Source organism: Dipodomys merriami, unplaced genomic scaffold, assembly GCF_024711535.1.
Source record: "Dipodomys merriami isolate MVZ:Mamm:240054 unplaced genomic scaffold, mDipMer1.0.p SCAF_9, whole genome shotgun sequence".
NCBI lineage: Eukaryota > Metazoa > Chordata > Mammalia > Rodentia > Heteromyidae > Dipodomys > Dipodomys merriami.
In genome coordinates, this window is record NW_027206512.1 from 26,241,348 (window position 1) to 26,257,132 (window position 15,785).

Consider the following 15,785-nt stretch of genomic DNA (forward strand, 5'->3'; position numbering starts at 1 on the left):
CAGCGTTGAATCTAATGGTTTACACCTGTTACATAAGATTTCTAACTCTGAGCTACATCCTCAACCCAATTAGCAAGTCTTTGTACAGCACAGATTGTAAAGACAAAGATACAGAAATTACTCTGCTTTTGTCATTTGCTGTGACCACAGGAGTTTTTATTTGAGCTTAAAATTTTAAACAACAAAGGACTGCAGATTGAGAAATGTTAATTATTGACTTGGTTGATATAAATTTTAATTTATATTTGAAACAGTTTACCAAATTTGAATAAAATCTTTAAAGATGGCAAAAAAGAGAAAATCTTTGTAGTCAGAGGTGAATGCTGTTTACTACAGCTTGCTCAGCAACTAACATACTTCTTTACTCAAAGCAGGCTCAATAAATAATGTTTAATAAAGGCACACATAAGTAAGAGTACATTTGAGTCCAGTATCTAGACATTTTCTTTACATTTTTTATTGTAAAAATGCTGAACAGAGGGGTTACAGTTACATGAGCAAAGTAATGAGTACATTTCCATTGAGCATTGTTGCCTCTTCCCTCCCACATCCACAACTACAGCAACCCCTCCCCCCTCCCCACTGTAGTTGTAAAGTTCGTTTTCAACATAGTGTCTTGCACATCTCTTTGTTGCAATGGGTCAACCTGTATTCTTATTTAAACATTTTGTTTTTTTCCTTCCCCTCCCGGCACTGACATCAAATACAATGAAAACAGGGGTTAGAGGGGGAACATACAATGAAACCAAAAAAAATCACATGGTACATTATAAATACATTAGAAACAATAGCAAGAAAGAAAAAAGATATTTGTGTCCCTATCTTGGGGTTCATTTTGCTTAACATCATCTCATATGATCATATGTACATAGCTTTTGGCCTTTTCTGCTTTTCCTACACATATACTAAATTGCAAATAAGGGAAACCATGGGACCTATGCTTTTCTGGGCTTGGCTTTCTTCACTTAATATAATTTTTTCCAAGTCTTTTCATTTCCTAACAAATGGGGCGATGTCATTCTTTCTGAGGGAGGCATAAAATTCCATTGTATACATATACCACGTTTGCTTGATCCATTCATTTACTGAGGGGCATCTGGGTTGGTTCCATATCTTAGCTATGGTAAATAGTGCTGTGATAAACATAGTTGTGCTGGTAGCCTTACTATGGTCTTGTTTGTGATCGTTTGGGTAAATGCCCAAAAGTGGGATTGCTGGGTCATAGAAGAGCTCTATGTGGAGTCTTTTGAGGAACCTCCATACTGCTTTCCAAAGTTTACACTCCCACCAACAATGCAGTAAAGTTCCCTTCTGTCCACATCCCCTCCAGCATCTGTTGTTATTAGATTTCTTGATATAATCATTCTAACTGGTGTTAGGTAGAATCTCAATGTTGTTTTGATTTGCATTTCTTTTATGGCTAGATAAGTTGAGCATTTCTTCATGTGTCTATTGGCCACTTTATTTCCTCTTCAGAGAAGTTTGTCACAGGAAATTTCTTAGGTGCATGATAGGGTGTGACGTTGACAGTGATTGGTTCCTCTTCCTCCCCTGCCATGCCACCCACCCTTTTTGGCTTTAAAAAGGGCTGCTCTCTGTTAATAAACGAGTTTTCTTCCATGCTTAAAAAAAAAAAAAGAAAGAAATTTCTAAAGCTGACAAAGTGATTTGACTATTTTAGATAATATATTTTGGAATAATTACTATACCAATATAACGAAATAATAATCAACAAATTAAAAATATGAATCCATGTTTATCATATATATCATATAAGTATCATTTGTATATACATATGATTATATGTCACTATATTTTTTATCTTTCAGAAATTATGAAATATGTTTCTGTAGTCTTCTGTGTGGAATTCCCTTATTTTTATTCTTTATAATCCTATTGCTCCAGGCTTTAGAAACCAGAAAATTACAGTGCTAGGCACTCATGCTGGGGCTTATTATCCTGTAAGCTTTAGCATGTGGCAGCTATTGTAATCCTTGCATGTCAGCATCAGTAAAAGGAGTAGCAGACAGCAGCGACCAGCAATAGGCATACTTTCTAGTATCACAGCTCAGATACTGGGCACCTAGCTGATGAAAATAATTTATAATATGGTGCTAATTCTAAAAAAAGAATGGGAGTTGAGAGAAAGCAAAGCTAAAGGTCACTGTTTTAAGTCCTTGGTATAACATTATCAGTCCCTTTTTCACAGAGGGAAAAACAGATGTAAGAAAGTTAATAGGATCCCTATGTTCACAGAAGTAGTTATTGAGAGTTCCAGGATTGTACCTAGGCATCTCACTGCCGACTGACATCCTACCATGCTCAAGATTTTACACAAGCATGAAATAAGTTATTTATATATATTTATTGACACTAGAAGGAGTGAGGGAGAAACAAAAGCTACAAGATTTAAAAACTAAGTAGAAAGTAATTTGTATCAAAATCCCAACAGAAAAGCTTCCAGGGGTAGACATTTGAGTTTCTATTTTTGAACCTTAAAAAACAAGCCAAATCAAGAGAAGATGAAAGAGGTATGATATATGTGTATGTGAAAAAATAATTAAATCTGTAAAGTTGTTTAAAAAGAGAGAAGTGATAAGAAAGAGTAATAGAAAGATGAATATGATCAAAATACATGTATATGGAAACATCACAATGAAACCTCTGTTATATGATTAATATGTACTAACTGAAATTAGATCACACCTATTCTAATCCTTAACTATTTAAATATACTTAAGGCACACATTACTCTGTCGTCTAAGTTTTTCTCTATAATTAGGTTCAATATAAAAATGTTAATATTATATAAGAGAAGTATGTTGTCTGATTTTAAAATCCTCAAGTCTGTTTCTTTTCTTTTTTCATCTTTTAAATTTAAATTTAAATGTGATGTACAGAGGGGTTACCGTTACATAAGTCAGATAATGAGAACATTTCTTTTGAACAGTGCTACCTCCTCCCTCATTTTCTCCCACTTTATCCCCTCCCAACTCTTCTGACCCTCAAGTTATAAAGTTCATTTCCAACATAATGACTAGTACGACTTCTGAATTGGTTCACCCTTTATCCCACCATTTCTGTGATTCCCTTTCCCCTTCCCAAATCAGATAACTTATGTACAAGACAAAGAGTACTTTGTGACAAAAAGAAAAAAAGAGAAAGAAAGAAAGAAAGAAAGAAAGAAAGAAAGAAAGAAAGAAAGAAAGAAAGAAAGAAAGAAAGAAAGAAAGAAAGAAAAGAAAAGAAAAGAAAAGAAAGAACTGTAGACAGTACAATAAAAACCTTTTGTTTCCATTTCTTGGAGTTCATTTCAATAAGCATCATTTTATGTGGCAGTATACACATAGCTATTGAGCCATGTGATCTTCTCCTAAGAATATCTTCCTTTAAGCTGGTGCTGGTGGCTCACATGTGTAAGCCTAGCTACTATGGAGGCTGAGATCTGAGGATCGAGGTTCAAAGCCAGCCTGGGAAAGAAAGTCTGTGAGACTCTTATCTCTAATAAACCACCAGAAAACTGGAAGTGGTGCTGTGGCTCAAGTAGTAGAGCACTAGCCTTGAGCTGAAGAGCTCAGGGACAGTGCCCAGGTCCAAAAAGAAAATATTAAGATCAAATTAAGTATATTTCTAGTATTTTAGATTAAGATGTTCTGGATGAACATTATTGGAGGATTATATATTCAAACTAAAGAAATATGCAAGCATATAAAGGCACCACTGTGAGGAAAGGGCCTGTTTTTGTTTGTTTTTCCTCCATTTATCTACTTATTTTATTTTATGCATCGCCTTTATTAGGGTAAATTGGTTCAGTTTGATCTATTACTTCTAAAGCTAAAATGTGTTAGAAACCACGAATTCAGTCCTGTCATTTGCTTCTGAGAAAGGGAGTCTCATCTAGCTACTCTTCTTAGTTCTAGTCATAGCAGCAAGGTGACAGAATCAGCTACCTTGCTGGTGAGCCCAGAACTTACTCAGTCCACCGCACTGCATAATTCCCTCAAGGGAAGAGAAAATATTTCTAATGAAGAAATAAGAAGGGCCACCAGGACATTCTAATGTTTTGTGTTCTTTCAAACAAATTGGGCCACACCTTAATACTGATCATACCTCCCTAACCGGAAAAGTGTGACCTTCTGAGTCATGGCCAGCAGTTGCACCTTGTGAGCCCTTTGCTCCCCGGTGCTTCTCTGCACAGGTATTGACAATTACTTCATTGTGTGGAAATGGCTGGCGTAAAATTGAACATATTCTTATCAGGTTCTATCAAGACAGCAATCCCCAGTCATTAAGCCTGTCAGACTTGTTTTCCTTCCTTGTTGTCAGTGACTGCCATTATTTTCCAGCCTCCCAGCCCTGACCTGGCTGATAGAGATCAGATGGTGACTGAATAGAAGCTGCCCCAATCCTGGGTCCATGATGTATGCGTAAGTACTCAGCTTTTCTCAGTGACTTGTCAATGGCAGATGTTTATGTTTCCTGAGACATGCCGTGAAGATGCCAGGCTGGTAGAGGTTACTTTTTAAAAATAATATTTTCATGTATTTTGTGTTGAAGCTTTATTTTGTTAATTGTGGATATAATAATTTTGTGAAAGAAAAGAAGCCAGTATGCTTTTCCCCCCTAAATAATGGAGTTAGAAGTAAAAGGCAATGCTATGTTTTAATATGTAGAAAAATATATTCTTGAAGGAATAGTCTTTAATTTACTTCTTTAATATATTTCATTTCAGTGTTTAACATAGGTCATTTATGTCTTTAGACTATTCAATACCATTGCCAGTAAGATGGTATGTTTTTTTAAAAAATCATATGTGGCAACTATGGACAAGGAAGTATAAATTGAAAAGGATAGTCTATTCAAACTCTTGTTTAACTCTAAATGGAAGAAAGTATGCCAGCAGTATGATTATTTTATGTACAGAAATGAAACAATTGTATGTATATATAATTATCATCTTAAACTTTGGTGATATTTGTAATAATTGTATTGAAAGAATCTGTCAGCTGATAAATATATAAATTTATGCAAATATTGTATGTAGGTAATAGTCCAGCTATTGTTTTATGGACTCAGAAATGAATAATTGATACTTGATGGATCATTCCATTCAAACTTTTGCTTAGTGTATGCTTGTTTCTTTCTCAAAAGAATTCTGAATTGGTCAATGGACACAAATATTCTACATGTTCTCCACTGTCTGATGTGTCAGACTTGATCACAGTTTTGTGATCATTGTAATTGTACAATGTTTTGAGTTTGTCTTCAATTTAATACTTTAAGCCTGCAGGCTCTCACTATCTTCAATGATGAGTGTTTTTACCCTCCCTACTTTACTTTCTAATAACACATGAGCCTGAGGAAGTGTCCATTCAATGTATCAGGCTTCTCCCACAGACCCTTTAATGATGGCATGATATATCATATTGTCTATGCTTTTAATTAAATCAAGAAACATACTTCTTTTTTACCAAGATAAGACAAAACTCTATAAAATCGTGTAGAAAAAACTTACTTTTATATTGATAAGCATTAACATAAATATGATATAGTTAGCAAAGTTCCTTTGAAGTTCTCCATTTGTTGAAGAATTCTGTACTGTGGGTTTCTATCATACTAATTTTCCTTGTCCTAATCTAAGGCCTCATCTCTATCTTCTCTCTCTCTCTCTCTCTCTCTCTCTCTGTCTCTCTCTCTCTCTCTCTCTATATATATATATATGCCTTTGTAATAATATAATATATAAAAATGTAGTATATATAATATGTAATATTTAATATTTTTATTATCTTTAAGCAGTTACCATTCAACATGTCAGTTTATAAGTATAATGCATCTTGACCCATATCACTCCTTTCATCATTCTCCCCCATTCCTCTCAACCCAATCCTTCCCTTCCATTTTCCTAGTTTCATAGGATTGCATTGGATATTATGACTTCATCTCCCACCCCTTTTCTCTCTTCCTTTTCACCCTCCCTCACATCTCCAGCACCAGCTTCCTAATATTCATTTTGTTGTACTGTGAAGTTAGTTTTTCTAAGGAGTTACAGCATTTGAATTCTTCCCTGCAGCTATCATACTACGGCTTCATCATTATTTCTTTCCACTCTGAAAGTGGTGTTCTAGACATGTGAAACTTTGAATTCAAAGTTACAAGAGGTTTCAATTCAAATCTTCTTTTTAATTTAAATTTTCCTGTAGGGCTGGTCCTAGAGCTTGAACTCAGGGCCACGGCACTGTCCCTGTGCCTTTTGTGCTCAAGGCTAAAATTCTACTACTTGAGCGACAGCTCCACTTCCACTTTCTGGTGGTTAATTGGAGATAAGAGTTTCATGGGCTTTCCTGCCCAGACTGGTTTTAAACATAAGTTCCTTAGATCTCATCCTCCTGAGTAGCTAGGATTATAAGAGTGAGCCACTGGCATTTGGTAGAATTTTAAATCTTTTGAACTGAGTATCAAAGCAAAATTGTGGATCTTTTTTTTGTCAGTTGTGAGCCTTGAACTCAGGGCCTGGACACTGTCCCTCAGCTCTTTTGCTCAAAACTAATGCTCTATCACTTAGAGCCACAGCACTATTTCTGGTTTTCTGATGGTTAATTGGAGATAAGAGTCTCACAGGGTCTTTCTCCCTAGGCTGGCTTCCAACCCTCAGATCTCAGTCTCCTGAGGCAATACTGCTTTTATCACAGATAATCTGCAATAATATGGATTGTTTATAAAGATAAAATAAGAAGTTTAAGTAATAGGTGCATTGATTATATTACTAAAGGTATTTTGCTCTAGAGATATAGAAAGAGTTAAATATGCTTGTAATTTCTTAGGATTAAGTCCTGTCTTTTTTATTTTGGAGAAACGGAAAAGGAACTGACATAATGTTTAGATGTGTTCTAGATCCAGCTTTGCACACAATTGTCAGGAAAACTTACTTACCTCTCAAGACTTCACTTTTGTCTATAAAGAACAGGGAGAGTTTACAGTAAAATAAATGGGGTGAGAGTTATTATTGGTGTGGTTCTTAAAATAATCTTAGTAAATAAGCACAAAGCTATCTGTAGTTTATTGGTTTACTTGACTAATTTTGAAAGTTTCTTTATTGTATTTGGATAATAATGATAACATTTTTTGTGATCTCTTATTATAGCTTAAGTAGAAACTATAAGCATTATATTGTGGGAAAGCTTCAGATATGTGAGTCTTTGTGTTTCCTGTGGAGATGTAGAACATTTCTTACTGGGTCATGGTCAAAAATATTTTTAAAGAACATTATATTAGATAATCCTAAAGTGCTTTTGAATTCTTATATTCTGTGATTTCACAGAGTCAATAGCTAGTAGTTATGGAAAATATTAACTCTAGAAGGCATAAAAGAACCACTAAAATGATAAAGAGAGTGTATATTAGTAATATTTTTCAGTAAAAAGAAGTACAAATGAGGCACTCTGAAGTACTCTCTAATCTCCTAAAACTTCTCTGAATATGTAACAATATTAATCTTTAAAAACAATAAAAAGCTAGCTGATAAAAAAAAGGATATGTTCTGAGTTGAGATAATATAGTCTCTGAATAGTCATGAGATCTAAAACAGTTGCAAGTAGATATTGGAAATTTTCCAGTGAAACAGTCTATGAAGAAGCTTTTGTATCAGGATTAAAATATCTAAACTTTCTTCTGGGCTTGGGTAAAATTTTACTTGAATAAAAGATGAAATGTGCCCTTTAAACCTTTTACAGGGATTTACAACTTTGGAGGTTCTATTGACATCAGGTTTCAGTGGCAGATCTAGGTGAAGGAAAATTCAAGGAGACCACCTATATACATGGAGTTTTCTCAGTCTACAAGAACATTCTTTCTCACATTTGGCACCCACTGTCTTCCTTACAAACAAACTTGCTATGACATGTTTTTCCTTCATTGATATCTTAATCATTCTTAAAGCACAGCCATCTCCTTCAAACTTGCATATCACTCATAAATACATCTATTGGTACTTATTTGTTTTCAGTTATTTGTTCTTAGTTATTTGTTTTCAGTTTTGGGTTTCCAGTTAAATATAAAGCTCTCTGTATTTCCAAAGACATATTGCCTGCTCACTCTGGATTCTCAACATTTGTATGTATGACTATATACCACTAATGCCAAAGAACAATATTGAAAAGAGGAAAGGTTAGGAGTAAATGAAAAATTAAACTTTAGTCCTCATTACATATCTATTAACAATGCCATGAATATTTGACTGATAGTATCTAAATGGTAAATTTATTCCAAGTAAGTTTATGTTGTGATGATGAAGATCTATTACTAGAGAGAAGAAAACATCAGATAAATGGACCAGATTTTAAATTTCATTCATCAACTCAATAAAATACTTGTGACACTAGCTTACAGTGTATTAGTATCACATTAGTATCACATGTAGGCATGTGTAAATCTGCATACATTATACATGCAGGTTGGTTCTGTATGTATAAGTAAATATATATTACATATGCATATCCCATGCATGTAAGAGACCACATAAGTACATACAATAAAAAGTCACTATTATTGTGTTTCTAATCTAAAGAAGATCTAATAAGCAGTTAGTAGAAGTAAATTATAAGCATAATGAAAATAATGTAAAGGTTGTATACTTTCCCCACATTCCAACTCAACCATTTAACCACCTAGCTTTAAAAAAAGAGATTTTTCCCTTTATATGTTAATATTCCATTTACTTATTTTTATTAGCAAGTAAACAATTGCTGAAGTTGTAAAATGCATTTTGAAAACATTAAATACTGATATTGTTTGCCGCTATGCTTAAAGACAAGTGTAGGAAAGTAATATTGATACCAGTGTTCACAGGGAAGATAAGTCTCTGTTACTTGATATAATTATTAGCAGCCATCTTCAAAAAGGATACTGTGGCTGGCAAAGTGGCTCAAGTGGTAGAACACCTGCTAAGCAAGTGAAGCCCTGAGTTCAAACCTCAATATCACGAAGAGAACAAAAATAAAGAGGATATTATAACTTGGGAGTACTGCAAAGTTTGATGTGCTAAGGTAGTAGATGCATATTTTGGAATAAATAACAAGAATGTTTTTATTAAGTCATAATTACTATACAGCGTTATTATTTATAGGCATTGTGAACGCTTAGCATTTCAAAATGCGTTCAAAACCCAAGTTCAAAATCAATTCAAAGACAAATCAGAGATTTCATATTTCTTGTTTTAGATTCTGTATATTGTATTTCCTTCCAATAGTCACATAATAAAATTTTGACTTAAAAATTCTGTGTAGTTACCAAAATTTAAAATAAATTAAAATGAATTTAAGTTGTATTGCTGGGGGCCAGTGGCTCACATCTGTAATTCTAGCTATTCAGGAGGCTGTGATCTGAGAACTGAAGTTCAGACCCAACCTCAGGCAGACAAACCCAGTTTATTAACGAAGAGCTGGTAGTTAGAGGTGTGCCTCATGTGGTAGAGAGCCAGCCATGAGTGTAAAAACCAAATATGAACATCAAGTCCTGAGTTAAAGTCCCAGTACCTATACACACAAACACAAATCTATTGCCTTTGTGTCTTTTGCATAGTTAAAATATTTAATTAACTGCTTATTACTGGTCAAAATTTGAGAACAAGCTACTTTGAGGCATCTAATTATATATATATATATATATATATATATATATGACATTATGTCTGAATGAAGAGTTATAGCTCACATTTTAAGTATCTTGCAAAAATAAAACTTAAACTATAGCTTTAAATGAATAAATGCATAAACCAAGTTAAAATGATATAACTATTAGAATGTAATTTAAACTTGAAGAGACAATTTCAACCTAACTCTTGAAAATAGTGGGGGAAATCCAGTGAAGAACAAAGTGTAGGTTGTATAGGTTGTATAGGTTCTATTGTAAAGAAAAAAGAGTGCTAGGTGCCTGTGGCTCATGCCTGTAATCCTAGCTATGTAGGAGGCTGAGATCTGATGATTGCGGTTCAAAGTCAGCCCAGGCAGGAAAAGTTGTGAGAGACTTATATCCAATAAACCACCAGAAATCTGGAAGTGGAGCTGTGTATCAAGTGGTAGAGAGCTAGCCTTGCATTTAGGAAAAGAGCACAGGCCCTGAGTTCAAGCACCAGGGGAAAGAAGAAAGAAAGAAAGAAAGAAAGAAAGAAAGAAAGAAAGAAAGAAAGAAAGAAAGAAAGAAAGAAAGAAAGAAAGAAAGAAAGAAAGAAAGAAAGAAAGAAAGAAAGAAAAGAAAGAAAGAAAGAAAGAAAGAAAGAAAGGAAGGAAGGAAGGAAGGAAGGAAGGAAGGAAGGAAGGAAGGAAGGGAAGGAAGTAAAGAAAGAAAAGAAAGAGAGAAAGAAAGAAAGAAAGAGGGAAAGAGAGAGAGAAAGAGAAAGAGAGAGAAAGAAAGGAAGGAAGGAAGGAAGGAAGGAAGGAAGGAAGGAAAGAAGGAAGGAAGAAAGGAAGGAAGGAAGGAAGAAAGGAAGGAAGGAGGGAAGGAAGGAAGGAAGGAAGGAGGGAGGGAAGGAAGGAAAGAAGGAAAGAGGGAAGGAAGGAAAGGAGGGAGGAAGGGAGGGAGGAGAAAGAAAGGAAGGGAGGGGAAGGAAAGGGAAGGAAGGAACAAAGAAGGAAAGAATAAAAAGAAAAAAAGGGGGGAAATCCAGCTAATATTTTGCTATACGATGTCAAACAACTACATTAACTTGTAACTCCCACTCACAATGGGCTGCTTTTTTCTCATCCTATTTTTTTCTTTAAGTAGTTCATGAATACACTGCATCTTGATTTAATCCCTTTCAACATTCTTATTCTCCCTTCCAACTCACACTTTCCCTCACTTTTCTTAATTTTGTAGGCTGTACATTGACTTCTGGACTGCATTCCATTCTCTTCCTCTTCTCCTCTTCATTTGTCTACCCCTCTCCCCTTAACCTCTCCCTTGAACCCATTTCCTGGAGTTTATTTTGTTGAACTTTTACTTTGCCTTTCTAAGGAATTACACTATTTGAGTTCTCTCCTGGATCTTTCATATTTCAGTTAGTACATCTGTGTACACTAGCATACCACTCAACATATTTACTTGTAAGTTTCTAAGCTAAATCTACCTTCCATATGTAAGGGAAGTCATGTAACTTTTGCCTCTTTGGGCTTGACTTCACTTGATATAATTTTTCCAAGTCTTCCCATTTCTTTACAAATGGTACACTATCGATTTATTTCTAAAGGCTGAGTAAAATTCCATTGTGTGGGTATTTATACACACACACACACACACACACACACACACACACACACACACACACACACACACAATTTTCTTGATCCATTAATTCATTGAGGGGAATCTGGGCTGATTCCATACCTTGGCTGTGGTGAGTAGTGCTGCAATGAATATGATTGTGCTAGTGGCTTTGCTGTGTCCTAGTTTGTTATCTTTCGGATAAATGCTCTGGACTGTTTTCTTTCTTTCTTTCTTTAATCATCAGCCAAGTAAATCTGAACAGGCAGAAAGACCTAAAATATGTCTATACCAAACCATCAGAGAAACAATGCAAAGTAAAAAAACCTCTAGCTTCATCTTGATAAAGGTTTTTAAAAATAGATTAAAAATCAGGTCATTTATCTTGCTCCCATCTTTCACCCTCATTTAAGCCACAAGCATAAACCTGAACAGGTTGGAGTTTGACGTATCAGTGTAGCTACCGCCTCGAAACTAACATCAGTAATATCAGCTCAACTCTACTCTCTATTACATCTTGGAGGCATTTCCTGTCCCATTATGACTCTACTGTACACCTTGCCCTCTCTTTCCTTATTCATTCTTCCACACTCATCTTACCCCTTTGTGACTACTTCCTGATGATTATACCTTCATTTCTCATCTCAGTCTTCCCTTCTTTACAATGGTACTGGCCAACCATTTCTGCTACATAGAGGATTATATATATATATATATATATAAAATATATATATATATAATATATATATATAAATTTCATAGCTTAACTATCATATCAACTATCATATCAATATTAACTAATGGGTTTTCGTAACTGAGTATTTGGGATATTAGCAGATAAAATGAGTAGGACAAATATCTTCGCCTTTCTACAGAATAAGAAGAATCATGTCCTTTTTTGTTTGTTTGTTTGTTTGTTTTTTACCAGTCTTGGCACTTGGGCCTGGGTGCTGTCCCTAAACTTTTTTCCCCGCTCAAGGTTAGTGCTCTACCATTTAAGCCACAGAGCCACTTTCAGCTTTTTCTGTTATTAACTGGAGACAAGAGTCTCACAAACTTTTCTGCCCAGGCTGGCTTCAAGCTGTGATCCTCAGATCTCAGCCTCCTGAGTAGCTAAGATCATAGGTAGGAGCCACCAGAGCCTAGCTAGAATTATGCCTTCTTTAGAGGAGGAAATATGTTCTCTGTAGCAGAAAGAACAGACTTTCCTTTCATGATTAATTCTTTTGAGACCCCATTATTCTTGCTTAGGATGGTTCCTGTACTCTTCATTCCTTTGCTCCATCAGAGCTGCAAGAATGTTTTCAGTACTACTTCATCTGAATTGACAAAACCGTAACTCATTCCTGTTTTAACTTATTTAACTGGTCATTTGTCATCTTTGTGCTAACAGGCAACTTTTCAAAGAACATTAAATTTGTAACTAAACTGTAGCAACATGAAGGATAAGGCTGATAAGCTGTTCTCTCCTTTCATGAATTTACAGATTTGAGTTGGGTATTTAGTTACATGTGTAACTCTTTACAGCATAGAGATTTATTGCTCCTCCCTTTCTTAGGCTCTCCATTCATTGGACATTCAGAGAAGTGGGTTGTAGTTCATTATTTAGGAAGGTAGCAAAGAATAATCATTGTATTCTTATTTTACTATCCAACACAAATAGGCTGAGTTAGAGCTCAATCCTAACTATCTTACTACATTCCTACACTCATTAAAAATGTGCTTTAAAAATGAACTAAGAATTGAAGCCTCATTAAGATGTCTATTATCTCTAAACTAATAAGAATAAATATCCTATTTTTATGATTGTCTTTCTGGAATTGACTTAACAAGTTATAAACAAAGTACATAGGCACGTAGTAGGAGTTATTTTAGATACAGTGGAACTGGTTTAACTGCTTGAATTGTGTTATCTGTGCATTAGAATAATTGATGAACATTATTTAGAATGGAATCTATTGAATTGTATTTTTCTTTGATTCATATGCTAATGTTGAGGAAACTAATGTTGTATTTATAATGTTTAACTGTTTACCATCACTGGGAAAACATAAAAAACTAGTTCTAAAGTCACACAGTATATTTAATTAAATGACTATATCTTGTTCATAGGTTTGAAATGATGCTTGGTTTTCAAGGTATAATTTCTTCAGTGGCTTTTATTTGTAGCCAAATATAATAACAAGTTGACTGATGGATGTTAAGCAAATGTCTATTGTTTTTACAGAAATAAAAATAAGTTTTGTCAGAATACAAAATACAGGGAATAATATAATACAGGGAATCATAGGTTTTCTTTTTTTATTATTAATAAGTTTTTTTATTGTGAAAATACCTTACAGAGGGGTTACAATTACATGGGCAAACTAATGAGTACATTTTTTATCAAGCATTGTTGCCTCCTCCTTTTTTTCCCCTTTCCATCCGTGCCCTCCCATCTCCCCCCACACCTCTTGCCCAAGTTGTAAAGTTTGTTTTTCAACATAACGTCTTGTTCATAAGTTTTCTTATACAGGCAAAAATCAAGTACTTGCATTGCTTAAACTCTAGACAAACTATACAGTTTGTAAGTTTTCTTTAAAAGCAGAGAGGAGGTTAAGCTAGGCACCAGTGGCTGTTGCTTATAATCCTTACTACTCGTGAAGCTGATATCTGGAGGATCACAGTTCAAAGTCAGTCTTGGAAGAAAAGTTTGACAGACTCTAACTCCAAAATCAAAAGCAAAAGCAGGGCTAGCTATGTGGCTCCAGTGACAAAGTGCCAACCAAGCAAGCATGAGGTAGTGAGTTTAAACGCTTACACTGCCTAAAATTTAACTCTTTGATTCTTATTTTACAATTAAATGGTATATAATTTTTAAACTATCAGCTAGTATCTGATTATAGAAAATAAATATGGATAAGCTGCTTTAATGTATACTCTGATCCTTAAAAATAAAATTATTTTTAGAAAAAAATTCAAATCTGATGAAATCTCTTTTTAGTTAGTCACTGATAAGGCAACTTGGCCTTTGAAGGGAAAATTACAAGAATGACAAGCTCTTAAACTTAGTTGTATGGCACATTCTCTTTAACCCACTCATTATTTCTTATACTTGGCCTATCAGAATGTGACTGAGAGATTCTGGGACATGTTAATTTTGTTTATTTAATATGCAGATTATGTGAGGTGTAAGTGAGAACACTGTTGTTCTTCTTTAATCTAGGACATTAATATCTTAATCATAGCTCCTCCCTCTGAACTGGATTTCAAAACAGGACCCAAGTACAAACCTTTATACCAGACGCTTTGCAAGAGGCTAAAAAATAATAAATAACACTTGCTGCTTACTGAGAACAACTGCAGTGGATTTAAAAATACATATTGATGTATTTAGTTGTTTTTTCATCATGCAAATGCTTTTAGAAGGGCGTATGGCTAATAGTTGATGACTTATTTTTCAGAGTATCTCAGGAGACAAAAACAGAATTAAAACAGTGATTGAAAAGCTAGTCTAGGATTTGAACTTAGTGCCTGGGCATTGGCCCTGAGCTTTGGTGCTAAAGGCCAGTATTCTACCCCTTGAGCCACAGCTCCACTTGTGGCTTTTTGATGGTTAATTAGAAGATTCTCATCGACTTTCCTGCTCCTGCTGGCTTTGAATCTCAATCCTCAGATCTTAGTAACTTTACATATATAAGACCAAGTCATCTAGAAACTTTGTTATTGTTGTTGTTGTTGTTTCTGGGGCTCGGGCTTGAATTTAGGGACTGGGTGATATCCCTGAACATCTTTGTGCACAAAGCTAGCACTCTACCACTTTAGGCACAGCATCATTTCTGGATTTTTCTGAGTATTTTATTGGAAATGAGAGTCACAGACTTACCTGCCAGGGCTGGCTTGGAACTGTGATTCTCAGTTCTCAGCCTCCTGAGTACCTAGGATTAGAGGTGTGAGCCACCAGCACCTGGGTTGAGGCTTTTCTTTGAACCTAAATGGATATTGAAAATTTTCAAGTGTTTTTCTATTAATATATTGTTTATCTTTTATTTTTATTAATAATTAGTTTTTTTTTCGGGCTGAGAAGGTGGCGCAGTGGTAGAGTGCTTACCTTGCATGCATGAGGCCCTGGTTCAATTCCTCAGCACCACATAAGCAGAAAAGCTGGAAATGGTACTTGAGCTGAAGAGCTGAAGGACAGCACTTAGACCCAGAGTTGAGGCTCCACGACTGACCAAAAAAAAAAAAGTTTTTTCTTCATTTATTTTGTGCTTCTTTTTCCTATTATCATGCTGTTATGTTCAAACACAAGAGATATAAATTTATTTTATTCTTCATTCAGCTGATATTATATTGATTTTCACTTTGTTAAATCAGGATAAAATTAACCTGCCTTTCAAAGACACTCACATCTTTCAATGTGCTATTAAATTGCTTAAGGGCAATCTCTTGGAATGAGTTTTAGAAATCTAGTTTATATTTTCAAAAATCCTAAAGTCTGTCTCAATTTTACTCTCTTAAAAGTTTTTAATTTATTAAACAAGTTTTTGGCAATGACACCACTCAGT

General features: G+C 34.7%; 1 protein-coding gene across 1 annotated transcript in view; it reads left to right on the forward strand.

The window, feature by feature from the left end:
* Window positions 1-4,339: 4,339 nt before the first annotated feature.
* LOC138820589 (transmembrane protease serine 11F) overlaps window positions 4,340-15,785 on the forward strand; it is a 56,402-nt gene continuing 44,956 nt past the window's right edge. Inside the window, exon 1 of the mRNA XM_070012313.1 lies at window positions 4,340-4,427. Within this exon, the coding sequence (XP_069868414.1) occupies window positions 4,417-4,427 (11 nt within the window). The 5' untranslated portion in view covers window positions 4,340-4,416. The remainder of the gene's footprint in view (window positions 4,428-15,785) is intronic.